The 27,097-nt window shown below is 33.0% G+C and overlaps 5 protein-coding genes across 5 annotated transcripts; 3 read left to right on the top strand and 2 right to left on the bottom strand.

Annotated features, from left to right (window-relative positions):
• Positions 1 to 18: 18 nt before the first annotated feature.
• Positions 19 to 1,396, top strand: LOC106715423 (aminomethyltransferase, mitochondrial). Its single transcript, XM_014508710.2, has one exon. The coding sequence runs from the start codon at positions 164 to 166 to the stop codon at positions 1,394 to 1,396; it is 1,233 nt and encodes a 410-aa protein (XP_014364196.2). The 5' UTR covers positions 19 to 163.
• Positions 1,397 to 2,896: 1,500 nt separating this feature from the next.
• On the bottom strand, positions 2,897 to 18,062 carry LOC106715396 (centrosomal protein of 152 kDa). The gene is made up of 19 exons (XM_045682090.1): positions 17,889 to 18,062; positions 17,502 to 17,610; positions 17,039 to 17,248; positions 16,882 to 16,958; positions 16,562 to 16,706; positions 16,021 to 16,178; positions 14,867 to 14,916; positions 14,500 to 14,566; positions 13,992 to 14,210; positions 13,648 to 13,786; positions 13,416 to 13,521; positions 12,769 to 12,991; positions 11,788 to 11,967; positions 10,465 to 10,729; positions 10,274 to 10,381; positions 9,518 to 9,714; positions 8,463 to 9,038; positions 5,486 to 5,662; positions 2,897 to 2,988 (listed from the first exon to the last, which is right to left on the bottom strand). Exons 1-19 carry the CDS (start codon positions 18,006 to 18,008, stop codon positions 2,908 to 2,910), a joined length of 3,207 nt encoding a protein of 1,068 aa, XP_045538046.1. The 5' UTR covers positions 18,009 to 18,062; the 3' UTR covers positions 2,897 to 2,907.
• Positions 18,063 to 19,165: 1,103 nt separating this feature from the next.
• On the top strand, positions 19,166 to 20,819 carry LOC106715445 (pseudouridine-5'-phosphatase). Its single transcript, XM_014508735.2, has 4 exons — positions 19,166 to 19,513; positions 19,594 to 19,812; positions 19,887 to 20,122; positions 20,610 to 20,819. Exons 1-4 carry the CDS (start codon positions 19,459 to 19,461, stop codon positions 20,784 to 20,786), a joined length of 687 nt encoding a protein of 228 aa, XP_014364221.2. The 5' UTR covers positions 19,166 to 19,458; the 3' UTR covers positions 20,787 to 20,819.
• A 400-nt stretch (positions 20,820 to 21,219) lies between these two features.
• Positions 21,220 to 24,014, top strand: LOC106715433 (pseudouridine-5'-phosphatase). Its single transcript, XM_014508721.2, has 4 exons — positions 21,220 to 21,473; positions 21,546 to 21,764; positions 22,200 to 22,432; positions 23,263 to 24,014. The coding sequence occupies exons 1-4, from the start codon at positions 21,419 to 21,421 to the stop codon at positions 23,446 to 23,448; spliced, it is 693 nt and encodes a 230-aa protein (XP_014364207.2). The 5' UTR covers positions 21,220 to 21,418; the 3' UTR covers positions 23,449 to 24,014.
• Positions 24,015 to 25,302: 1,288 nt separating this feature from the next.
• Positions 25,303 to 27,097, bottom strand: LOC106715395 (pseudouridine-5'-phosphatase). Its single transcript, XM_045682235.1, has 4 exons — positions 26,924 to 27,097; positions 26,561 to 26,779; positions 26,029 to 26,261; positions 25,303 to 25,493 (listed from the first exon to the last, which is right to left on the bottom strand). Exons 1-4 carry the CDS (start codon positions 26,976 to 26,978, stop codon positions 25,317 to 25,319), a joined length of 684 nt encoding a protein of 227 aa, XP_045538191.1. The 5' UTR covers positions 26,979 to 27,097; the 3' UTR covers positions 25,303 to 25,316.

The following is a 27,097-nucleotide window of genomic DNA, read 5'->3' as shown; positions in this document are numbered from 1 at the left end:
GTTGCATTTATAATTAATGCAAAGACAGTGTACTAATTTTCTTATCACTAATTTATTTACTCAATTGCCTGACCTTAGACCTTCTACTTACGAAAGTTTGATAAAGTTGTGTGGCTGATGTCCAAATGTTCTTTGCTACAAAAGTGTCAACGTAATTACTAAGATGTGCTCTCAAAATTTAACGCGCGTGCTTTTTACGAAACAATCCAATTTAAAATGGTGTATTAATACAATAAACAATCGCTTATATAGTGAAAATTCTGTGAAACCAAAGAAGACACCGTTGTACGATCTGCACGAAAAGTATGGAGGTAAAGTGGTTGATTTTGCTGGATTTCTGCTACCAGTACAATACTCAGACATGAGTGTTTCAACCTCACATTTATTTACTAGAAGCAGTGCATCTATTTTCGACGTATCACATATGTTACAAACGAATGTTTACGGCAAAGATTGCGTTTCTTGGTTCGAGTCTATTTGCCCGGTGGATTTAAAAGGTATGGCCAACGGAAGTAGCTCTCTGACTATATTCCTGAACAACAATGGAGGAATCATCGACGATTTGATCGTTACTAAAGTAAAAGAAGATCAATTGTATATTGTTTCAAACGCTGGGCGAATGGAAGTTGACAAACAACATATGCAAAAGACTTCGGAGATATTTAAAAAATCTGGTAAAGATTTGACAGTTGAATTTTTAGATGTTAGTCAAAGAGCTCTTATTGCGGTGCAAGGTCCGAAAGCGGTGACAGCATTACAACCATTGACAAACATACCACTAGCTGATTTAATATTTATGACGTCTACTACCGGGAAAGTGGCGGGAATAGATTGTCGTGTGACACGATGCGGGTATACTGGAGAAGATGGAGTTGAAATATCCATACCAGCGGACAAAGCAATCACAGTAACTGAAGCTTTGTTACAAAATAGTGATGTAAAACTAGCAGGATTAGGTGCTCGAGATTCTTTACGGCTTGAAGCCGGTTTATGTTTATATGGTAATGATATAGACGAGACAATAACACCGGTGGAAGCGAGTTTGACCTGGCTTATAGCTAAAAGACGTCGAGGTGAAGCAAATTTTCCCGGAGCTGATCTTATTATGAGACAGATTAAAGAGGGAGTAGATAAACGACGTGTGGGAATAAGAATAGAGAAAGGTGCACCGGCAAGAAAAGATGCGGTGCTGAAAAATAATGAAGGGAAAGACATAGGTAAAGTGACTAGTGGATGTCCCAGTCCATCACTAGGAGGTAATGTTGCTATGGGTTATGTTGCAGAGCAATTTAAGAAGTCTGGTACTGAATTATTAGTTAACATACGCGGTAAAGATGTAAGCTGCGTCGTAGCTAAAATGCCTTTTGTACCGTCGAGGTATTATGTCAAGAAATAAAAAATTAATCATTAAAATATTTCTTTATTATTCTAAACTATGCTAATTATGAAATAAGATACAAAATACTACAAATTGACATTTCCAAACTTGATACATATTAAATTTAACAATTTGCAAATTAACAATTGAGCAATAACAAATTCGAGATAACATGTTTAGAACATTTAACTTCTATTCAATACAAGGGAATATTGTGCATGGAATAAGAAGGAATGTATTAGGTATATATTTCGCACTTGCTAATACTGGTAATTACAATAAAATGTGTACTTCATTATCACAGGAATATTATATAAAGGAATTAATTCTCAACATACTATACTATCATTGATATTAAATAAGTACATAATACAACAGAAAATTCTAAAATTTTAAAGTTTCACTAAATTGGTATTTTTAATTTTAAATTATAAGGTAGCAAAAGAGCATTCAGCAACCTGGACTTGCTCAAATAGCGAAGCGACCGCTGCTGCTTGACATCTGATTGCAGATTGCCTAATTATAAAAAAGCTATTTTCCTTCCTGATGCGTCCCCTCCTATGTCAAAACATCCCATTCCTATAATATTCTAATAAGAATAAGGTGAGAAAGGAAAGTGGACTAAAATTAGACCTCTAGCACACACACATAATACTGTAAGCTGTTATTACTTCCACTTGACGTCTCTCTTTGTGGTCATGGTATACCGACCAATTTGTGCAACAGATGTTTTATAAAATTTATAATTATTAATTTTTATAAAAAAACCACTCTATAATAATATAATTAGATGAAATACAAATAAAACGGATCTGAACTTAAGTATTGAATTCAAAATTAATCAACTATTAGACCTAAAATTCATTTTCTATGAGCAACAGATGTACCAAATAGAAAGAAACATTAAACATTCAATAAAAAATACTCTGAGAAATTATATTAATATTTCTGAGAAATTTATTTTTTTGACCAGTAACTTAGGTGACATTAGAGAAATGCATATTAAATTTATATCATTTATTTTTCGTATAAAAATTACAATGATACTAGCTGTCGCCCGCGACTCCGTTGGCGAGAATATAAAAAAACTTAAGTAGTAGCCTATGCGTTCTCCCTGATTATGTTCTACATCTATGCCAAATTTTAGCGAGATATGTTTTGCGGTTCTGAAGATACCTTCTAACAAACATTCATCCATCTAAACATTCGCGTTTATTATTAAGATTTCTAACTGGGAATACATTGATAGATATAGACCCTATACTTTAGCTCCAGGCTATAAAAAAACATTAAAAAAGTCATGAATATTGTCATTTATATGGAACACAATGTTTTAATTTTTTTTTAGCGACATTATAGTCATACTAACTCAGAGACAGTCTTACAATAATTTTAAGTACATTTTCTGCCTAATTCTTGGTCCCATTTAATTTGGGGATAATTAAAAAAAAACAGTTTCAATATATTTTACACAGAGTAGAAGAGATCCGTACAATAATGTGTTGATAACAGAATTCAATCTGTTTGTTTCACTTACTTTGACCATCCTTGAAGTTGTCTTGAGCAAGTCGAGAAAAATCTTCATTCAATTTATTTATCATTTCTGTACACTGAAAGAAAACAAATGGAAGCATCACATTTTATTTCCCTACCAATCTGTATATATAATATTCAAGACTAGCTTTTACCCGCGACTCCGTCCGCGCGGAATAAAAAATAAAATAGAAAACGGGGTAAAAATTTTCTATGTCCGTTTCCTGGTTCTAAGCTACCTGCTCATCAATTTTCAGTCAAATCGATTCAGCCGTTCTTGAGTTATAAATAGTGTAACTAACACGACTTTCTGACTATATATATAGATATAACAAATTTATAAATTGCATTTGAAGTAACAAGACTTACCTTTGGTTTCTGAGACCAAAATCTCTGTATAAAACATATCTCCATCCCTGTCATTATCATTGATAAAACAGAGATAACAATATGTTTTAAAAGGAGACTTTGGTCTCAGAAACCCATCGTTAAAGAACTTTGGTTATTTTAAAACAGAAACAGATAATTTTCTTCAACTGATATGAAATGGTTAAATTGTTCTAATAATTTAAACTCTAAAATTAACATGTGTTTAAATGTTACAATATTTTATTTTTTGAAATTCGAATTGATTAAAAAATAAAGCAAAAAAAGCATAAACAACAGTAGAAAATGAAAGTTTGTACATGGCAATACCGATTGACAATGCTGAACCACATTATAAATACAAACTTCAATAGTTTGTCAAATTATTTGATAGTATGGCTTTGTTTGACGTTTTGGTCAATATGAGAGATGTTTGATCAAACAACTTTGTCAAATATATTTGATATTTTATCAGAAACCTATTACAGTAGCCACTAGGGATACCATAGACACTAAGGGTTGTTAGTTTATAATTTATACAAAATTAGCTTTTACCCGCGACTCCGTCCGCGCGGAATAAAAAAAAATGGACACAAGATAAAAAAAGTTCCTATATCCGTCTGAGTTCTAAGCTACCTCCCCATCGATTTTCAGCTAAATCAGTTCAACCGATCTTGAGCTATAAATAGCGTAACTAACACGACTCTCTTTTATATATATAGATTATCCTGGATGAATGAAATGGATAGAGTCACAGGTGGGCACAGTTAATCGAAAAGTTAACTTCGTTAATCGTTAATTCGTTAATAAAAAAATTAACTTCGTTAATCGTTAAAGCGTTAAATTCTCGAAAATTTAACGCAAGTTAAAGTTAATCGTTAACAGTTAACCATACCAAAATTATACATACTAATTTCATATTTATTGTGGCGACACTTGTTAAAAATAGTAATTTGACTATACACTCTATAACACATTAGTATTAGAGACAAGTATGAATGCATTATAGTATATTTCATTACGAGTGCAGAAAGCCTGTCATTTCAAAGAGTTCAGACAAATGTCTACCCGAGCCGAAGGTGAGGGTTGACAGTTGGAACAAGTTGTAATGGCAGTTCCGCACGTGTACTAAAAAACTATTTTAAGTACAGTTGCGAAAAAATGAAGCAATTTAATAGAATAATTAAAACCCAATAAACTCAATCTAAAATGTTTGAAAAATGGCGCCAACCGTAAAAGAATACAAACAGAGATTTTTTTGTTTTCTTCATCCATTCTGGGTAGGCAAAGGGAACTATGCCCAAACGGTCAAGTCTTCAGTAGATTATTTTTATTGATATGAAATGAAAATGAAATTTAATGAGATGAAATAAAATGAAACCTAACCTAATTCATTGAATAAAATCATTTAATCTGATATTGTAACAAATTAGGAGCTTCTTTTTAGAAATATTTGCATGAAGCATAAAAACTTCAATGATTTTTTTTTTTGTAAAATCTTCGTGGTTGCTTTTTTCTTAGACAATATTTTGACAGTTGGGAAAGAGAACGCACGAGTTTGGAAAAGCTAAAGAAAAAGCACGAGTAAAAAAGTGTTTTAATATAGTTGCTCAAAAAATGGCGTATTGCAGGGACGAAGAGCGTTCGGGATGTGGGCTATTACATACTCTTGCTTTTATATACTCGTAATGAAATACACTAATTAGAATCTTCTTTTGATTTTGTCCTGTTGGTCACGTCTTTTCCGAACGCTCTGATGCATCACACTTGCACGCGAATTTCACATATATCAATTATCAACTCGTTCGTTCACCATTCGAGTCGCCGACAGTCGCCCAACAAAGTTGAACTTACGAGCGTGGCGTGGAGCGTAATTTAAACAAAATGACAGCACGTCTACAATTTTCTAATTTAACGATTAACGGACTTTTATTAACGGAAGTTGAGTTTAACGGAAGTTAACAAAAGCGTTAACACTTTATGAAGTTAACTTAAAAGTTAATCCGTTAAGCAAAATGTTAACTTCGTTAATTAACGATTAACGGATTAACGAGTTAATGCCCAGCTCTGGATAGAGTAATATTATCAGAAGTTATATACAATATCTCCGGTCACTAATTGTTTAATGTTGTATTTCTTTTTTTTTTGTTTCTACTAACATTATTTATTTAAGCCTTTACTATCCCTAGAAGAACATTATGGACTTACGTCATATTCGGGATATTGATTTGCGGGTGTCCGTTTCCCTCTATTTCTATCTTCTTGTACTCTGCAGTTAATCTGATAGTTTATTTGGTTCTGCAGCTTCACAAATATCTTTCTGTATTCATCTTGTATTCTGTTTATCTCACTGTTGATGTGGGTGTCTTTCTTTGCCATATATTCCTGAGAATTAAGTGAAAATATTAATAAATGTATGGGGGCGCAGCAGTGCCCACTTCAGCACGAGCACTATTAAACATTTTATTATATCATCATCATCAGCTCACTATACGTCCCCACTGAGAGGCTCGGAGCCTACCCTAAGACAGGTGTTAATAGGCCATAGTCAACCATTTTGACCCAGTGCGGGTTGAATTCACACATATCTTTGAATTCCTTCTCAGATATTTTTTTTTTAATTTATTTAAAAACAACTGCATAGCATCCTTACAGTAGGCAACCAATTTGACACTATACATACTAGTTTACACGATAACATTTATAATAACAGATAACAAAAAACACATAACAATGGCAAGTAAAAAAAAATATAATGTATGTTAAAAATATAATGTAAAATATGTTCAGCATCACGATGTTTTCCTTCACCATAAGAATGTCAGATAAATGTAAATATGTAAATCGAAAACACATTGGTACATGGCATGATTCGAACTCAGGACCTGCAGATTGCAAGTCTAATGCTCAACCCCTGAGCCACCGACGCCCTTTGATTGTATATTTAGTGAAGCAAATAAATTTTTTAGACATCAATGAATATTTTAAGCAAGTAACATAGGATGTAATATATATTTTTTACCACGAAACTGTAAACCAAAACCAAATTAATGACTTATAAGTAGTGATGCAACGGAAGTGTCTTACCGGAACCAGAAACGGAAACAGTTGTCAAAAATAAATTTTAGCAGAAACGGAAACAGAAACGGAAGCGGAAACAGAAGTGTAAATATTAAAAAAAAACATATTTACAAAATTTTTTTTTGGTAAGAACAGTTTGTATTCGTTTTTAATTTATTAGGGCATTGGATATCGGTGTCCTTTAGCCTTCAATATATGTATTTTTACTCGTACTGTGCTGCAATAAGTTAAAATACGTTTTTTTTTTAATTTATTTTCAGGAAACAAAATTACACTATTTACAAATTAATGTTCGCTAAACCACTCGTGTTGATAAACGATAAATATATTTCTTTATTAATACACTAGCGACCCGCCCCGGCTTCGCACGGGTGCAATGCAAAATATACCTACTACAGAATGTCCTTATACACAACGTTCACAGCGTTCACATTAGAAACCTTTAAATTTATCAGTGTTTCTCTACTATATTATGCATTTATTATACATACAAACCTTCCTTAAGAATCACTCTATCTATTAAAAAAAACCGCGTCAAAATCCGTTGCGTAGTTTTAAAGATCTAAGCATACATACGGACATACAGCGAAAGCGACTTTGTTTTATACTATGTATTGATTCACTGCTGACCACTCGGATCCGAGTGGGCTGAGCTATTAGTAGCGGCGCCTCCCCCTCGGATCCGAGCGAGGGGCCCGTTCACTTTATAGTAGCCAGTAAGCCGCCGGCGTTTGAAACAAGTCCATGTTGCTTTGTGTGGCCACTCTGGCAATATAGTCAACTAACGAAAAAGAGTATTAGTTTAATTCTTACAATGTTGTAGTGATTAGTACCACGTTCGTACGGAGGCAAACATACAAATATCTTGTATCACATGAAGCTAAGGCTGAACTTTATGTTATGTATGTATATTTTTTAAATATATGTATGTCCTGTATGTGTGTGTACGTGTGTGTGTATACGTGTGTGTATGCGTGGGTGTGTTTGAAATGTTACAGGATCTTGAACCGAGAAGATAAAAGCTGGTTTTGATTAGTATCCTTACATGTTTTACTCAATATTCTGGAATTTGATGAAAAACTTGACTTTGTCAAAATCTTGTAACATATTTGTACACAGAAATGCGATCGTGGAACAAATATCTACATACGAGTATTAGTGAACTAAACCATCGCCATCCCTAGTGCTCAAAATGATGATCCCTAGCGCTCAAATACAAAAAACATTATTAATTTATCTATATATTCAAACACTCCCAGATATACTAATTAAAAATTCACCATAAAAAGTTTTGGCTCCCAGATGTTACCTTTTTTTATTTTGTAAACAATGAATGTGTTAAGTATCAAAAACACCAAATCTAGATTAGAAAAATATATAATTATTAGGCACTTGACTTGCAATCTGCAGGGCCTGGGTTCGAATCCCGCTATGTACCAATGTGTTTTTCGATTTAGATATGTACATTTATCCGACGTTCCTATGGTGAAGGAAAACATAGTGATGCTGCCTGCACATATCTGAGAAAAAATTTAATGATATGTGTGAAGTCAACCCGCTCTGGGCCAGCGTGTTTGACTATGGCCTTGTCACTTCTAATTTGGGCAGGCTCCGAGCCCCTCAGTGGGGATATATAGTGAGCTGATGATAATAATGATGATGATACATTACATGGTTATCACTTATTCAAAAGTACATTTAATAACTCGTAAGTATGAAATAGTCACATTTTGTCAGTTGTCAAATTTTATATGGACAACAACTAGACAGTTTACTCCAGCAAGAGAAACTGATTGTTTCAAACAGCAGCAGAAAATATTACGCGCTTAAATTCACGAAAAAGTACGTAAACAAACAAATGCGACAAGTGCCGAAAGGCCGCGCACGGACTGCGCGTCTCGCGCCGCGCATTTGGATCTCTCAGCCGTCGTAAAGTTCCGTTTTATCTCCGTTATAAAAGTTGCGGAAACAGAAGCAGAAACGGATGTTGAAAAGCATGCGGAACTTCCGCACTTGCGGAAACGGAAACAGACATCCGTTGCATCACTACTTATAAGAGGCGAAACTGGGGGTATAACAAGTATTGTAAAAAAAAAAAAATTACCTTATAAGTGTAAACAGTTTTCTTTGCATTCTTATACTTGTCCTGCATATTTTGATATTCAGTTTGTAATTTGGTATATGATTGTTCTTGTTGTGCTAATTGTTCCTGCAATTCTGTCACTTTCACTTTAAGCGCTTGCCATTCTGACGCACATACGTTAGTCTTCTTCTTCCAATCTTCTCTCTCCTTCTTTAACATATCTTCTAATGAACCAAATTTCGTTAATCTATCTTTATATCTTTCCGCTTTCAATCTCCACTCGATACTACTATCTTTTGCTTTCTGACATTCATTAATTAATTCATTATGTTCTTTTATCAACACTGATATCTCTTTCTCCTTCGCTTCTAATATCTCTGTTACTTTTGCACGTTCTGATAAAATGAATTCTTTTAATGTTTCAACTTCATGCGCTTTCCTTTCTAACATTTCTTTTAATTTATTTATAGTTGTTGTTTGTTCTGCTTCTAACTCTTGAATACGTCTCGTGCAGTTCATTTCCATTGTTTTCATTTCTAATGTAAATTTTTCCGCTAATTGTTCCCTTATGGCTTTTTCTCGCATCATAACTGATGTCTGGAAATAATTATGTTTATCTAGACAAATCACAATATAAAGGTTTATAATAGCAGCCGTGAGAAGTTCAACTATCTAGCTATACAAACATCATAAATATTAATAAAGTTCAGTTCAGTCCTTCAGTATACACTAGCTGTCGCTCGTGACTCTGTCCGCGTAGAATTAAAAAAAAAACTTATTAGTATTCTATGTGTTCATCCAAACTATGTTCTATATGCATGCCAAATTTAGTTCAGATCCGCTGAGGCGTTCTGGAGACACCTTCAAACAAACATCCATCCATCCATACATACATCTAAACATTCGCATTTATAATATTAGTAAGAAGTAAAAAGACAGAAATAAATCTGCCTTATTATCCTGTCGCCTATAATTCTGTTACCTTACCCATCTTTCCTTAAACTGGGAGATCATAAGTGATCGTAGTTTGGTTGTAATTTAAACCTTATTGAAGGTGTAATTAAAGTAATGATTACCTTGGCCGCCATATCATCATCACTGTCTTGCTTCTGCTGCAGTGTTCCAGGTGAGGCTGGTGTCATGGTGTTGTCAGTGTTGGTGGCGACACAGCGCTGGTCCACCAGCCTCTTGTAGCGCTCCACAATGTACTGCTGGAAGAACTCCGCTTTGCCTTTCAGCTCCTTCATTAGTGTCTCGCTGCTTTCTTGTGTTGCTGTATGGAATTTATAGTATAAAACTCTATTTCCACTGAGCAACTGTTTAGTATTAAGCTTCTTTTTCACAAAGCAACTAGGAACGAGTTTATTTTAAACCTTAATTTTTACTAATTTATTAGCCGTGAGTTACTTATTTATCAATGACTAGCTTTTAGCCGCGACTCCGTCCGCGCGGAATAAAAAAATGCACACAAGATAAAAAAGTTCTTATATCCGTCTCCTAGTTCCAAGCTACCTTCCCATCAATTTTCAGTTAAATCAGTTCGACCGATTTTGAGTTATAAATAGTGTAACTAACACGACTTTCTTATATATATATAGATGTCCGGGATTGACTTAGTTTAAGCAATCTCACTCCTGCCTGACTTAATTTATCAATTGCAGCTGCATCAGTGGAAATGGTACGTATATTGTTCCATATTAATTGTTATTACAAGAAATGTAGAGATCATTATCCGTATAACAATGAAATTACAAAATTTACTTGCAAAAAATATTGAAGATAACATAGTTCAGTAAATATGGTGGAATATTTAAAATGTATATAAAACTTACATAATTTGAGTGTGCATTTGTTGAGTTGTTCCTCCAAATATTTGATTTGCTTCAGAAGTTTCTCACACTGAAGACAAGGGATTTCTTTTCGCATTGCGCTCTTTTCATCTACAAAAAAAAACAATCAAATATATTTAACTTGTAATGAAATATTCAACAATAAAAAATTATTATATTTTTTAAACACTTACCTTCTAAATATTTATTTAATTTTTCAGTGAATTCTTTTTGTTTATCAGTAAATTCTTTTTGTAATTCGGATATTCTTTTATTAGCTCTGTCTAATTCTTCTCTAGCGTTCGTCAGATCATTTGCCGCCTTCACCAACTCCTGCTTCTGTCTCTCTATTCTCTCGATGTACTCCCTCTCTTGCGTTTTGTACATCTCCCTCTCTTTTTGGATTTTCATTTGATTGTCCTTCAATTCTCTAGAAACAGCATCTCGTGCGCTACACACCTTAAATGTATTACAATTGTATTTTATCTTTTAAAACATAAAAAATCAATTTTTACAATCCATCTTACGGAATTTTTGGTATCAATGACATTATATTGAGAGCAATGGAAAAATCATTGACTACAGAGCAGTGTTTCTCAAGGTGGGGCGTATGCCCCACCTTGGGGACATTTGGATTTAGAGGGGGGCAATTCGGAGATTTAAAAACTTAAGGCTACATCCTTACAATGATAGCTAGTGCTAAAAAGTACATAAAAACGTTTTAGAGACAAAAATCCGTTGCATTTAAACTATTTATATGTGTTTCTGTGTTTAAAAATTTTATATGAAACTAGCTGTCGCCCGCGACTCCGTCCGCGCGCAGTTAAAAGAAAAAAAAACAAATATAGATGTTGTCCGATTCTCAGACCTACTGAATATGCTCACAAAATTTCATGAGAATCGGTCAAGTCGTTTCGGAGGAGTACGGGAACGAAAACTGTGACACGAGAATTTTATATATTAGATTGATATAGTCAGCCAAAAGTAGTATTTAATTATTTCTCTAACATTGTAAATTTAGGCCTCGAGAGAAATTTATTTCTAAACAAAATTTATAAGGGGGCAATAGGCATGTTCATCCTGAAAAATGGGACATGGATCCAAAAAGGTTGGGAAACACTGCTATAGAGAAACAGACTAGAGAAAGAGCTACTGTTGTACTAAATTAATTTTGCAACTTCACTAGGCTGAGTTTAAGATGACGTTTACAAATCTGCTGACATTTACGTCTATGAATGCACTAGCTGTTGCCTGCGACTTCGTACGCGCTGAATTAAGAAATATTAAGTACCCAATGTGTTCTTCCATTTGATGAAAAATTTCATCAAGATCCGTTCATTCTTCATACAAACATCCATCCATCCATCCATCTAAACTTTTGCATTTATAATATTAGTAAGATAATGATTACAACTAAGCAAGTTTAGAACATATCGTTCATTTTTACTATACAGAAGGGAATGCGTGCGTTTAATCTAGTCTTGTCTCTTCAAAGGCAAAGGTACCTAAGTTAATACCTGTAAATATAGATTCTTTAGTTCTCCATTTTCCTTTAGCGTATCTTTGAGTTGTCCGCTGCATCTCTCCAACTCTCGCAGCAGATCCGCATTCGCCTCTTGCACGATGGAGGCGCGACTTCCTTTCTCAGTTTTTAATTTCTCATAATCCATTTCTAGTTCTGTATATTTCAAATCCAACTGTAAACGAAAAAAACTTTAATAATAAAGTAAATTTCATCAATAACCGATGATTATATAAATATAAATAATTATAAAATGTTTTAATATTAATCCTTAAATTTATTCTACACGAAATTAAATTGACTAAGATTTCTATTTTTTTTTTATTTACAACCCTTAAACTTGTCTTATATTATTTACTATTTTAATAATAAAACTAAACACATATTTTCTAAACTTAGTAAATGGTAAGTCTCCACTTTGGTAACATATTTACTAAAATATTGTCATACTAGTCATTCGCTTTGTAAATACAGATACAGTCGAACCTGGATAAGCGAGAGTCCAAAGACTTCGATATTTTTCTCATTTATAGAGTGTTTTGCTTATGGAGGTTAATTCTCGCTCATAGAAGTTTATTTAAAACCTAAATTTCTCTCTTATGGAGATCGTCTATCAGGACCGGAAAATTATTCTCGCTTATAGAGGTTTATATTTAAAACGATTTTGTCGTTTATGGAGGTCGTCCATCGGGACTGGACATTAATTCTCGCTTATAGAAGTTTCTTTATAACCTAAGTTTCTCGCTTATAGAGATCGTCTATCAGGACCGGAAAATTATTCTCGCTTATCGAGGTTTATTTTTAACACGATTTTGTCGCTTATGAAGGTCGTTCATACTGGATAGTGGCTCTCAGGTTTCTCACTAACACGAGTTTCTCGCTTATGGTTGTCCATCGGGACCGGATCTCGCTCTCGTATATAATGATTTCTCGCTTATCCAAGTTCGACTGAGTTACAAATTACAAACAAACATACAGATTTAAGTTCAGCTCTAACTTCATCCAGTTCATTTTTAAGCTGTTCATTGTGCTGCTTGTAGTTGTCCAATAGCTCATCGTTACAGCTGTTGCCGAGTAGTTCCAGCTTGTTCTGTAGCACGGCCAGCTTGGAGTTAAGCTGCATCTCTATACCTTTGTGTTCTTCTATCTTTGATCGTAACTCAGATTCTTGTTTACGATGTTGTTCGAGTTTTTTATCTCTGTAAATATTTTGAATAGGAATGTGTAGTTATTAAAAATTATATTCTACAGTACTTGACTTGCAATCTGCATGTCCTGGGTTCGAATCCTGCTATGTACCAATATGTTATTCGATTTAAGATTTACATATGTATATTTATCCGACGTTCTTACGGTGAAGGAAAACATCGTGATGCTGCACATATCAAAATTCAATGATTTGTGTGAATTCAACCCGCACTGGGTCAGTGTGGTTGACTATGTCATAGTCACTCCTAACTTGGGGTAGGTTCCGAGTGCCTCAATGGGGACATATGTGCTGATGATGAATGAATGATATTTATAATATAATTTATGTTGTGGGAATCAAATCGAGACAGTTACTTGGATGATGAAATATTATAAAGAAAAATAAAAAAAGTACATATTTTGATAATCAATTACCGTTTAACAACTTCTTCTTGCAATGTTGATAACTTTTGTACTTGCAACTTGTATCGATTGAGAATTTCTTTTAGTGTTGCCAGTTTACCCGGCGATGGTGGTTCTCCTGTTAAAGATTGAAAAATGTTTTTAAAAACTTAATTAAAGATACACTCAAACTCGTAATCTTGAAACGCCTCTCTCCTTTCTTCGACATCAATACATAGATATGAAAAAACTTTTTTATATCTACCTATTTTCAAGGAATTATCAGGAACAGACTCCATTAGAATCTGGTTAAGAGTAGTTCGCCAGTTTTCATATTCCTTCTGACTGTTTGATAATTTGTTACGACAAAGTACAAGTTCGTGCGCTGTTAGCTCTAATTTTGACTGAAAAAGTGACAAAAAAAATTAGTAAATTAAATTAATAAAGAATTGTCGAAACTAAATTATTCACACGATCCTTCTAAAAGAAAAAAACTTGGATAAGAACTTCGAAGCGTTGGTAAACTATTGTTTGTAGGAACATCTATTTTTTTTCAATATTAATCTTAGTTTTCAAATCGATATTGAGTTATATTCATTTTTTACTTACACCGAGTTCCTTAACTTGTTCTCTTGCTGTATTCCTCTCTGTTGTTAGCTGAAGCACTTTCTCCTTCAGTCTCGCACTTTCTCCACTCACCAGTCTACTCTGTGCTGCTTCTAATTCACTGGCCAATCTGTTTATTGTCCCTCCCTTCTCTATCAATATCTCTTCTTTCTCTCTGTCTTTCTCCATACAACGTTTCTCGAGAATTTTTATTTCATTTTCCTAGAAAAATTTTAATTATATAAATGAATGTTATACACACAGACTGTATAAATATATAACACTCCAGGGGAAAAATACAAATAAAACTCCATTAAACAAAATCGGTGTAGTCGTCTTTCTAAGCCGTTCTAAAGGAATTTACATACATACAAATCCACATACATAAAAACTTACCATCAAAGTAATTCAGTAAAAAATATCGAAATTTTAAAAACATCTACATTCAATTGCTAAATGGAAATGAATTTTGTCGAGTTATAGGAAATATGATAGTAAAAGAAATGCTTACTTTTTCATCAAGTCTTGATTTAGCTTTCATCAAATCATTTTGCAGTCTGTCCATTTCTTCTCGATGTCTAAAAAAACATAAATTAATAGTTTTCATAGAAAAATTATATAGGAAGGTCTCCCTAATTGAATATTTACAATCGAACTTGGATAAGCGAGAGTTATTGTCCGTTCTCGATGAACAACCTCCAAAAGCGAGAAACTTGGATAAGCGAGAAACCTCTAAAAGTGAGAATAATAGCTCGGTACCTAACTTGCTTATGGTCTATGGTAACGTTATCTCTGTCTATGTGAAGAGAATTAGAGATAAAAAAATATTCATAAGAATGAAGACCATAGTAAATATTACAAAAATATTCTCCACTTACCTATCTTGTTGTTCCCTAAATAAAGCATCTGTGTCATGTGTGTGGGCTACCTAAAAATATAATTGAGCCTTAATAAAAACCCGGAATTATTTATGTATAGATTTTATATATGCATCATATAAGTAATTAATAAGCATAATATAAAACCAAGCGACAATAGCCCAATGGTCAAGAATTCGGATAGTCGATCTTTTGGTGGTTAATTCGAATCCGGTTATTGGAGTTTTGTAGTAAACCATGTCTTAGCACAAGCTTCGAGCTTATTTGGAATGGTTACAATAAATGTGTGAAAAAATATTATTGTAACTTTTTTTTATACTTGTAAAGTGTAACTTTATGTAAAATTGTGTATTAATCCAATAAATTATTATTAATTATTAATTTTAAATGTCAACTCAAGTCTTGTAATTTAATGTATAACAATGTGCTGTGTCAATTTTTCTTTAAATTCAAATTTTTATGAAAGGTGGCAAAATAGGGAGGGACTACCTGATTTCGCTAAAATAGCGAAGTTACTACTGACCATAGATATCTCTAACAAGTCGAAATATTGTCAAATTTGGATGAAGAATAGCATAAGCATATAGAGTTGCACAAATTGTCCAGCTCGCCCGGTGAAATACCACGACCACACAGAAGACAGCCATCAAGTGGAAGTAATTCCAAGTACAGTGTAATGAATGTGGTGCCGGAGGCTTAATTTTAGTCCTCTTCCCCTTCACATTATATTCTTATTAGGAAAGGATGAGAAGGGGAAGTGGATTTGGCGGAAGAGGGGACGCATAGGAAGGGGAAATTTCCTCTTTCTGTGCGTTCGCTTCCGTTTCCCTTCTCCGTTGATTAAAGTAGGCAACGCATCTGCATTTGCGGATGTCCATGGGCAACGCCTTGCTTTTTCGGCGAATTCAGGTGACCGTTTGCTCGTTTGCCACCTTTTCATATAAAAATCTACTAGTCTTCTAATTATTTAAAAAAAAAAAAAACAAAAAAATGGGACCCATCTGCAAGCACTTCCTTTCGATTAAAATAATTTTTATCAAAATCGGACCACCAGGGACGGAGTATCGGTACACGGTAACACACATAAAAAAAATACAGTCGAATTGGTAACCTCCTTCTTTTTTAAGTCGGCTAAAATAAATAAATAATAATACCTGTAGAGTATGTAGTCTTTGTTGGACATCTTGTAAGCTGATATTAGCGGACCTGAGCTCTAATCTAAGTTGTTCCTTCTCTTGTTCATTTTCTACTAACTTCTGTGTGAGTGTTGTCATCTGTTGTTCTAGTTCTATTGACTTGTGCTTACTTGATGCTGGAATATAAAACTTTTCAAATAAAAATGTAACCAAAAAAAGAAATATGAAGACTATATCTAAATATTTTTGTAAACTAGTATTAATTACAACCATCTCAGAATTTGTGTAGAGTTTAATTGAATTATGTAAAATATAATATACTAGTTATTAAATTTGTACAAATACTGGTCGCATGAAACTTTATCAGTGCAGAATAAATTTTTTAAATTGTTTTATTGTTATAAGTAACCCTAACAAAAAAAATCAGTCGAATTGATAACCTCTTTCTTTTTGAAGTCGGCTAAAAACATTTTATTTTTTTAGACGACTTCAAAAAGTTTTTTTTTTTTTTTCAGTATTACATACTGACACTCTAATTTTGTTTATATGTATAGATTACCAAGCAAATGATGAGCTTCTTGAAGAGACAGTTCTGCTTTATCCTTATCATTGACAGCTGCGGCCAGACGAGCCCGCAGGCTCTCAATCTCTGTGTCCGACTTTTCTATCTGTGACGCCAACTGTTGACATTCTTTCAGCCTCATCTGTTAAATTGAGACAGGTATTAATTATCTATGTTTAAAATAAAAATAAAACAAGTCTTATTTGCCATTTGCTATGCTGCTATTTTAATGCAGGATTCAAGCTTAGAAGCTTTAAAAAAAAGAAGCTTACATTCTTAAATTTTTGGCATTTTTTTTTAAATATTATTGTACATACCTCATACATAACCTTAAGTTGTTCATTATTCATGTACTCTTGTCTAGCATCAAAGTTATTTATCCCGTTGTGGTGACCTGAGAAAATGTTGCTATTAAAAAGCACCATATATAGATATAATAATAACATAAATATAGAAGTGGAAAATATAAAATACCTCTATAATCTTGATGAAAAAAATGATTTTGTCCATCTCCTCCACCATAAGGACTATAAGGTGATTTTATTCCCTCCTCATGGTGTGCATGAGTTATATGACTCTTTGGTGTGTCACAGTAAGCCTTCGGAGAGTCATTTGTGGCTTCTTTGAGATGATTGAGAGACTCAATATATGTGGGAGGCAATCCTGTCCTCGGTTGACCTTGAGCTGGAATATACATTTATATTTCGAAGCTAAGAAATGTCTATCAGACAGTCATAATCCAATCCGGAGGGAATACCTCCATAAGTGAGAAAACTATATAAGCGAGAAAAATATTTCAGTCCCTTGGACTCTCGCTTATCCAGGTTTGACTGTATACAAGTTTTAATAAAATTAAAAAAAAATAAGAAAACAAAAAAAACAATAAATCCACACATAATTTTTATAACACAAAAATTGTAGTGGTATAAATATTTACCTCCATTAGTATGTGTAGCATCTAATGTGAAATTACCACTGCTGTTAACTGAACTTGCTTCATCATCATCATATAAATCATCAAAAGCATTGGCCAGTTTGTGTTTTAACTGAAATTTAAGCAACAGATAATATTTAAAAAAAAAACAGACAAATCTCAAATTACAGTGTGGTCACCACTAAATATCTGTAACATTGAGTAAATTTTAAAGTCTAGAAAAATTTGTGCATTTGAGAGAGCTGGTCTAAAAAACAGTAGGACCAAAACAGAACATTTGTTCTGTGATTTTGGAATGCAAAGATGTTTATCTATTATCTTAGTATTATCTTACTGTGTGTCGTATTCTAAGGCATACATATTTTTAATTAGTTTTAGTTAATTTTTTACCTCCTCGTTACGACGTTTCTGGTCTTCCAGTTCCTCTTGCTCTTCCAATCTATCTTGAGCACTGTTGTTTATGTGTATACTTGCCGCGCCTTGAAACAAACTCATACCCGGACCTTCCATATCTCAGATATATAAAACACCTCTTAACATAGATTTATCTGCAAGTTTATCTTTTGTACATTTTACTCCATTTTATGGAAAACACAGTTGTAACTTTAAGTTTGTTTTGTTTTCAAGCTTTCAGTCACATTGACATTTCAAAAGTTCAATCCTGTTTATGTTTATACAATGTGTAGATCTACATTACAACGGCTTAAGCGTATATTAAATATACAAACTGTTAGAAGGTTATTGATATAAAAAGAATAATATTATTTGATTTATTTTCTTTTTCGATTATTACTTTTCTTAACTTCTGTCGTCAGCGTCAAACTCAAATACAACAAATTGACATATGACATCACAGATTACAGATAAATAGAAATTTGACATTTTGGTGGACTCGACTATGTGGTATGTAGTAGCGTGTAAAACCGGATATAAAGTTCAGCTCATATAGTTTTGAGCTGCTTACTCATAAACGAGGTTTAGGCTAAGCGCCATCTGCGCCCGGCCACCTTAAGCCCAGTGAAGCTGTAAATGTCTCTTCAAGGAAAACAGGCACTACTAAGTCACAAAAAAAAATTGAGCTATCTAACGCAGTTTCGCAGATACCTCGGTCGCGGAAAATTTTCATAACTTTACCCGCGGCAATAGTGAAATACTATGTAAGCCGACAAGCCGTAAGCTGCATTGTGACTTGCAGTTCGCAACTTAATCGCAAATCAAATTTTAGTTGAATTAAGCAAATTAGGCAAATTTTAGTTGTGTTACTCATGTCTATTTGTAACTGTCGTTCGAAAATATTATATTTTATCGTAAAAGTACTACCTACTATGTAAATTTTTTACAATGTATTTTCAAATACTTAGCTTGAACTCGTAGAACCGATAATATCCATTATCTTATATCTAACTATTATTTTTATCATTGTTATAAAAAAAAGATAAAAATGAAATAATAAATAGATTACAATAATATACTTTGTGCCAATGCCAATGGAATAATCTTAGTTAAGCAAAACCAAAATATTAGTTATGTGTAACTATTTATGACTGAAGATTGAAGATCAGCTCACGGTTCACATGTGTAAACCAAACTAGCCATTGGCTAGTTACGAAGAGTGGCGAACGGCGAACAGTTCATATTATATCTCAATTTGTAGAAAAGGATGGGAAAATACCTTCTAACCTACTTTAGTGTTCTTATTTTGGCGGTTGATAAATTACATTGCGAGTACAAAGTAATCTAATATAACATCTTATATAAGGTCACGTTCGCCGTAAATGTTCCCAGTAAATTTTAGAAGTTGACACATGTTTGACGTTGAGAGACATATGTCAGATATATAAATATATTTCAGTTTTTCAGTTCCATACCAAAAATAAACTGTAAATAAAACATTTTATCACTGATTTATACGCGGTGAAGCATTTTTTGTAAAATATAATTCAGTTCTACTTATAAAAAAATGGTTTTTAATCCGGTAACCCACGTACTTTTTGATATGGATGGGCTTATACTTGGTAACTATATTTTTGAATTTAATTTAACTTGTATTTCTTGAATGAGTAATGTTGCATTATTATTTTGCGATTGCTTTCAGACACTGAAAAGCTATACACAGTAGCATTTCAAAATATAGTCTCCCGCTATGGAAAAGAATTCACGTTTGAGATGAAATTAAAACTTATGGGGACTCAGGCACACGAGGCCGCCCAAATGTTAATAACGGCTCTTGATCTACCGATGACAGTCGACGAATTTATAACTGAAAGCAAGGAGCAGTTTCAAATGTTGTTTCCTGATACAGCATTAATGCCAGGTGATAATACCATCTTTAAAATTTAATTATAACATTTTAAAACTTTATAACCTAATAAAGTATGTATGTTACAGGTGCTAAGAGACTAATAGAACATTTCCATAAACAAAACATTCCAATTGGCCTAGCAACAAGCTCTAGTGAGGAAGGTTACCATTTAAAAGTTGATAAACATCACTCTGACCTCTTCTCTTTGTTCCCGCATAAAACATTTGGGTCATCGGATCCAGAAGTGAAAAGAGGAAAGCCATATCCTGATATATTTCTAGTTGCTGCAGCCAAATTTCCAGATTCACCAAAACCTGAACAAGTAAGCATTGGCTAGTACAATATAAAATACCATAACTATATTTTATTAATATTTAGCCGTGGAGTTGCGGAAATTGAGCCCTTACAACTAACTGATATTATAAACTGTCAATTGCGACTTTGTTAGAGGAATTAAAAAGTAGCCAATGTTTCTCCAGCATAAATCAGCAACAGTAGAAGTCCTATCAAAATGGCTTGAGCCGTTTTGGAGATTACCCCACATTTCAGTCTGTCTGTATCCAAACTTCGAACTAAGTTGAGGGCAACGGCTGTGTTCGAAACAGCTGTGCTGATTCAGATGGAATTTTCACTAGAAAGTAGCTGGTGTGTGGGCATATTTTAGGCTAATTTGATTTTTCTTACTCCCACACTAAGTCTGAAATGTCAGTGGGACTTCGATATTGCTATCCGGTAGCTGATGCCTGATGGAATATTATAGGTTACTTCTTTAAAATTCTGCATAGTTTCTAATATCATTTATATTTTAGTGTCTAGTGTTTGAAGATGCAATCAATGGTGTGAAAGCAGCAAGGGCTGCAGGTATGCAGGTTGTAATGGTACCAGACCCTCGGATGGACAGAAGTCTGACAAAGGAAGCCACTTTAGTTATAGATAGCTTAGAAGATTTTCAACCACAACTATTCGGATTACCTCCATTTGAGTAAATATCTGCCTCTACTAATTGTATGTACTTAAATGTAGAACAAATCATTTTGATATTAGAAAATGTAAAATTTTATTTTGTGATCTTTTATACACATTTTGAGATGTTTCTAATATTGTTAATTCTAATAATTCAATGTTATTTATTTAGAATATAATTCGTGGAAAATTAGCACAATTTTTTTGTTTGGTATAAATTGTACAAGGTTAGTAAATTAGCAAACTTTTAAGCTGCTTGTTAGTTATTTTATAGATTAATATTTTCACCTAAGTACATAAAGAATTTATCAATTTTGATAATAAATTACAAGTGTTGGCTAAATAACCTAGTAGGATAAAAGCTGTTAATTTTGTTTTAAATATGTATTCCAATTACTGGTAATATTATTTCAAATTATACTCTAAAGTATTGTTAATGTATTAAAAGTTCCGTGTAGTTTATAAATTAGTTGTCTTTTAAAATACCCCGCGCTGTAAAGTCGCGAACTTAAAACCATAGATAAGATAACAAAACTGTGATGTCACATCTTTTTTAGTCGTAATATAATTTCGCTAAAGATTTATTTATTATCTACACATTAATTGTGCTTGTGAGTTTATTAATTGTGTTATTAATTTATTGTTGTGAATAAATATGATTTATAAACCTGTAACTCACGTTTTATTTGACATGGATGGTTTGATATTGAGTAAGTATTAGAAAAAAAAATCGTTTTTGTTTTATTTATGGAAAAATATTTAAGAGCACAATAATATTTCAGATACGGAAGACTTGTATACGATAGGTTTTCAAAAGATCGCATCAAGATATGGCAAAGAGTTTACATTTGATTTGAAATGTAGAATTATGGGTCAACAGACTAGGGAATTTGCCGCCTCTATTATCAACGGCCTTGACCTACCACTGACCGTGGATGAGTTCGTGAAAGAGACACGATTCATTTATGAAGAATTGTTTCCACAATCTAAGATAATGCCTGGTTTGTAATGTTAATTTGTTTTTTAGGTTACATTTTATGTTGATCAAGTATTTTTGTCCAAGGTACGGCTCCTTTTTGGTTTATTGTACAGAGATATATTACCAACAAGGATTTTTTATTTATATAAGGCGTTGAATTTATTGTCTCTCCAATAAAAAACAAACGACATATAGCTCTCATGGTCTCAAATGTGACAAGTATTGCGCTATCATATCGGTGGCAAAACTTAATTCGTTGGATCTTTTTTGAACTCGAATCCAATAATTGTAGTATTAGTATACATACAATGAAACGGATTTACGTCCGTAGTTGGGTAGACAGAGATTATGTCAACCGCTTCTCCTATATACTACGCATCCTTGATAGATGTCTTTGTATTTAATTTAGATTTGGTTCGTTAAAAAAATAAAAAACAATTTACAATACCATTTCTAGGAGTCGAAAGACTTATACGACATTTACGTGACAATGGCGTTCCTATTGGCCTTGCAACGAGTAGCAGTAAGGAAACCTATGATTTAAAAGTAAAAAATCATTTAGGATTATTCGATATGCTGAAGTTTAAGACATGGGGCTCTTCTGATCCTTTAGTGAAGAGAGGAAAGCCCTATTCAGATATATTTCTCGTGGCTGCAGATAAGTTTCCAGACAAACCGGCCCCAGAAAAGGTACAGAGAACAAAAAAATTTTTGGAATTATTTCCATAGTGACAAGATATCCATTTCATGTTCTAATGTTACATACAGATAAAATAAGTTTTATCGTGTGGATGCTCTACTCCGTTTATATAACAATTTAATAAGTAACACTACTTAAATACATTTATCTACATAATATATACAGTGTTTTTAAGTGATATGATTATTATTTTTACTAAATTGTAACTAATATAATATGTTGCTTGGCGTTAACGACGATAACTTTAAGATACGCCGTGACCGTATTATATTGCCATAGTAATTTATTTAATGGTAAAGGCAACTATGTCTTAATAATACACAATAGAAATAAAAAAAACACTTTTTTCCGTCGGTACAAACTTCTATTTCCAATTAGGAAATTAGGATCAAATTTCATCAAACTATTATCATAGGAGCTATGATTTATGCTACGTTTGTATGTTGATAGAATAAGTTTCCAATCTAATGGCTCATTTCATTAGCCGTAAACTCGGCAGTTATACCGCTTGCAGTCCTTGCATACGGACTAACGAGTAATAAAATTCATCAGTCGATGTAAAGCACACATCGTGCGGGGAGTGAGATGACGAGTATAATGCGCGGTAAAATAATATTACAAAACGTATGCGGGCCAAAACGACTAATGAAAACGGTTCTTGCATGCAGGCCCTACGAAATGCATGGACAGAAATACGGGGCGCGAGACACCCCGTATTCGGGCGCTAATAACTAATAATAATTACGCCATAAATGAATTGTGAACGTCAAAAGCTTTACCGAAATGGGTCGAAGAAGTCCTAAAACTGCTTATGTTTCAGGTGTTAGTATTCGAAGACTCGATAAATGGTGTAAAAGCGGCCCACTCCGCTGGTATGCAAGTTGTGATGATACCAGATCCGAGACTTGACCGGTCACTTGCACCTGAAGCTACACTTATACTAAACTCTATGGTGGATTTTAGACCGGAATTGTTTGGTCTGCCGCCATACACACAACCAAAGTAGTTAGTTTTATAATTTTTAACAACCCACAACTTGGTAATAGTATTTCCTCTGACGTAAATCATGTTTAAGACGTATTGTAAATCCCTCATTATTTGTGAAAAAACAAATTTAACAATCAAATAATATGCCTTTGAACCTATTGAATTTCACGTTTACATGCATGATGTTAACAGTACTTTACTGTCTACCCGAGGTTTAGGTTAAGTGCCATCTGCGCCAGGCCACTTCAGGCCCGGTGAAGTTGTAAATGCCTCTTCAAGGTAAACAGTGACACAGTCACAAAAATATAATGTCCACACACCTTCAGTTTTTACTGAACAATCGAACTGTACAGTTAAAACTGTGCGTGTAACTGTCAGTTGAACTACGTGTAGTATGAAAATTAGTGAAAATCGCCATCGTATCAATCTTTTCATCGACAAAATTTTGACCATGACGATACTAAGGCGATTATCACAAATCTTTGTCCTAAACCCACTGTGCATTTGGATCCGATTGACTGTACAATTAAAAAAAAAAATGATGGACTTTGACAGCTGAACGGATCATTTGATTTATTACAATAAATCTCGAATTTTACAAATAAATAGCTCTGTATGTTGTATAAATGTCAATTAATGAAAAATATTTTGTACACTTTAATTTTGTTTCGAATGTTTGATCTAGTTTCTATACAACGAATCTTTGGTGTTTAATTTGTCTTTTATTCCTTAAACCAATATCAGTATATGTTTTAGTAACCATAAAATATATATTTACCTACCGTAACAAATTTTGTACAGTCACGAGGTTAGAACATGATTTGTAAACGTGTTTAATGGCAGTTACATTAAATGTTTTTAGTTAAGATAAAAAAAACTTACATTTAGTTTGGTTTAAAATGTAAATAAAAAAAGAACTATGAATGCATCAATAAATTATATATTTTATTCAAGTTAACATTGTATTTTATTTTATACAATATATTCCCTATGGAGTGAAAAACTGTGTGGAATTTTTCTAGAGGTTATTTTTTGAACAATGTTCGTGGCTACTAGAATAAAAAATAAAATAAAAAACAATCACGTAAATCTTTTATTGTCAGAAATCAAACACTGACTAGAATTGATACAATAAACTTACACTAAAAAGACTAATTACATAAGTAAACTTTTGCCGTTTTAGGACATTTAACACCTATACACAGATATAACTACATAACATGTTACACAGATAAATAAATCAACATTTACTACAGGCTGGCTACAAAAAAAAATAATTTCAAGTCAGCTTATCACATCCTAGACCAGTGTTTCCCAAAGTGGGCGATAACGCCCCTTTGGGAGCGTTTGAAACCTAGGAGAGGGCGATAAGGGGCCCAAAAATGGGGGGCATTGAAATTAATTAAAGTAATGAAATTGTGTTTCTAAAAGTTTTAGGGCTGAATAAAAATTAGGGGGCTCTGAAATATAATTGATTTTCAAAGGGGGCGGTAAAAGAAGTAAGTTTGACAATTACTGTTCTAGACGATTTTGTAACATTCATCAAAAAGTTGCCCAACTATTATTTTTCCAAGACCTAGCATAGAGAAATATTTAAGTAATTTTAAGAAGTAAAATATATATTTATATACTAGTTACATTAATACTGTTTTTGAAAGGAACAAAAAAGAGGTAGGGAATTGCATTTGTACTGAAAACTTTTATCCTTATTTACTACATAAAAATGTTACTCTTTTACTATTATGTAGCAAACACAAATTACAAAAATACCTTCATAACCTAAAAGTCTTTTAAAGAACAAATAACAAAAAAAAAGCTCTTAACCTAAAACATGTATTTTTTTTACAACTGTCAATGTCAAAATTTTGCCATTAAAAAGGTACAACTCTAATCAAATGGAGGCAATCCAAATAGCTCTGGTTGAAAATCTTCCAATGATTTCAAACACAATGTAGCATCTTTTAGATCTTCTGTGTCTATGCGAGGATCGGGCACAACTACAACCTGCATGTTAGCAGCCAATGCGGCTTTCACTCCATTCACTGCATCCTCAAACACTAAGCACTGAAACATAAAAAGATTATCATAATATTAACAAAAAGTTCTAAATAGCACAAAATATTAAGAGCACCCAAAACCGACATGCATGTATGCATAGATGTATGAATGTTGAAGAAGCGAGAGAGGTATTAGTGGTCCTAATACCTCTGGAGGTCCGTGGTCTCTACTTAACCCTCTGATTTATCGGCGTGAGTTATGTTGTTGTTGTAGCACAAAACATATATCATTTGATTCACAATCTAGGCTCAAAATTTTATAAACAGAAAGTCTTACCTTTTAAATTAATTTCATATATCACAATAATACAGTTATTTGTTCAGTGTTGTAATTTAGTTGAAATTTCAACAAAATAATAATATGGCGTAAATATTAAATTATAAACTCGAACATTTATAAAAATGTGTTTAACTGATTTTATTTATTGATTTTAAAGCCACATTTTAAAAATATAGCATCGGTTCATGCACATTATTGTTTGGTACATTGTGTGAATTTATATAGCACATATCTGAGTAAATTTATCTATTACTGTCTATACCTTTTCTGGATCAGGTTTGTCAGGAAATTTCGAAGCACAAACTAGAAATATAGCTGGATCCGGTTTTCCTTTCGTAACTTCTGGATCAGTAGTACCCATGGTAAGATGGTGGAAGTTACTGAGGAAATCTTTATGCTTTTGCATTTTCATGTCAACACTGTCTTGACCGGAGCTTGTAGCTAAAGCTATGGGCACACCTTTACTGTGCAAATGTTCTACCAATTTCTGTGCTCCTAAAAAAAAGTGTAATGAGTTAAGATTGAATGAAAAAATAATTAATTAAAGTTATTTGATATCTTAAGTTATTGTTTAGAATTATTTATTCTTTACACTAAATGAAAATCCTAACTTGTTTAATTTCCATTACAGTTGTCACTACAGGAGTCAAAGCTTAAGTGACAATTACATGACTTTGAGTATGGTAGATTGTAGTATTATCATTGTACAAAGTTTTGTCCTCAAATCTTAAGGCTTAGGGTATTTCATACCATAAGACTGACAACAGCTTGATTAAATATTATGTGATATTTACCAGGCATAAGTTGAACATTCACAAAAACTTTCTCATATTCTTTTTTACACTCTTCCATAAAAGATTCCCCTGTTAGTGGTAGATCTAGTGTTTTTATTATTCTCTCTGCACATTCATGGCCTTGAAAACCCAAAATGCTCCTCTTTAATTCCCAAGTAAACTCCTTATCATACTTGGCACAAATATTAGAGAATGCTTCAGTGTATAATCGTTCAGAATCTGTAATCAGAATTAAGATTATTAAATAACATTTTAATTAAATGAAATTTATAATTCCACACATATTTCAAATACATCCAACGATACAGGTTATTATACATCATAAGTAATCATTGGCATAATTTTATGTAAATTAAGTATTACCGATAAGTAAGCCATCTAAATCAAATAGGACATGGGTTACATTTTTGAAAATCATTTTGATTATTTTCTTTGTTGACTTTGCTTATCAAATTAATTTGTCACCTTTATACCAAGTTAAGTATCAGTATTTAAAATCAATCATGTAAAGCACATCATAATAAGCTAACAGAGATT

This window comes from Papilio machaon, chromosome 18 (assembly GCF_912999745.1).
Source record: "Papilio machaon chromosome 18, ilPapMach1.1, whole genome shotgun sequence".
In the NCBI taxonomy this organism is placed as follows: domain Eukaryota; kingdom Metazoa; phylum Arthropoda; class Insecta; order Lepidoptera; family Papilionidae; genus Papilio; species Papilio machaon.
Note: the sequence above shows the minus strand (reverse complement) of the source record. Positions and strands in the feature narration are given on the sequence as shown.

Excerpts from the sequence above, each read along its gene's own strand:
- LOC106715423 (XM_014508710.2), top strand. The coding sequence starts at position 164 with ATGTGCTCTCAAAATTTAACGCGCGTGCTTTTTACGAAACAATCCAAT.
- LOC106715396 (XM_045682090.1), bottom strand. The coding sequence starts at position 18,008 with ATGGAAGGTCCGGGTATGAGTTTGTTTCAAGGCGCGGCAAGTATACAC. Across the intron at positions 14,211-14,499 it reads AATCAAGACTTGATGAAAAA|GAAAATGAAATAAAAATTCT; the intron begins GTAAGCATTTCT and ends AAATTTTTCTAG. Across the intron at positions 11,968-12,768 it reads TTAGAGCTGAACTTAAATCT|TTGGATTTGAAATATACAGA; the intron begins GTATGTTTGTTT and ends TTTCGTTTACAG.
- LOC106715445 (XM_014508735.2), top strand. The coding sequence starts at position 19,459 with ATGGTTTTTAATCCGGTAACCCACGTACTTTTTGATATGGATGGGCTT. Across the intron at positions 19,514-19,593 it reads TATGGATGGGCTTATACTTG|ACACTGAAAAGCTATACACA; the intron begins GTAACTATATTT and ends GATTGCTTTCAG. Across the intron at positions 20,123-20,609 it reads ATTCACCAAAACCTGAACAA|TGTCTAGTGTTTGAAGATGC; the intron begins GTAAGCATTGGC and ends TTTATATTTTAG.
- LOC106715433 (XM_014508721.2), top strand. The coding sequence starts at position 21,419 with ATGATTTATAAACCTGTAACTCACGTTTTATTTGACATGGATGGTTTG. Across the intron at positions 21,474-21,545 it reads CATGGATGGTTTGATATTGA|ATACGGAAGACTTGTATACG; the intron begins GTAAGTATTAGA and ends ATAATATTTCAG. Across the intron at positions 22,433-23,262 it reads ACAAACCGGCCCCAGAAAAG|GTGTTAGTATTCGAAGACTC; the intron begins GTACAGAGAACA and ends CTTATGTTTCAG.
- LOC106715395 (XM_045682235.1), bottom strand. The coding sequence starts at position 26,978 with ATGATTTTCAAAAATGTAACCCATGTCCTATTTGATTTAGATGGCTTA. Across the intron at positions 26,780-26,923 it reads TTTAGATGGCTTACTTATCG|ATTCTGAACGATTATACACT; the intron begins GTAATACTTAAT and ends TTCTGATTACAG. Across the intron at positions 26,262-26,560 it reads GAATGTTCAACTTATGCCTG|GAGCACAGAAATTGGTAGAA; the intron begins GTAAATATCACA and ends ACTTTTTTTTAG.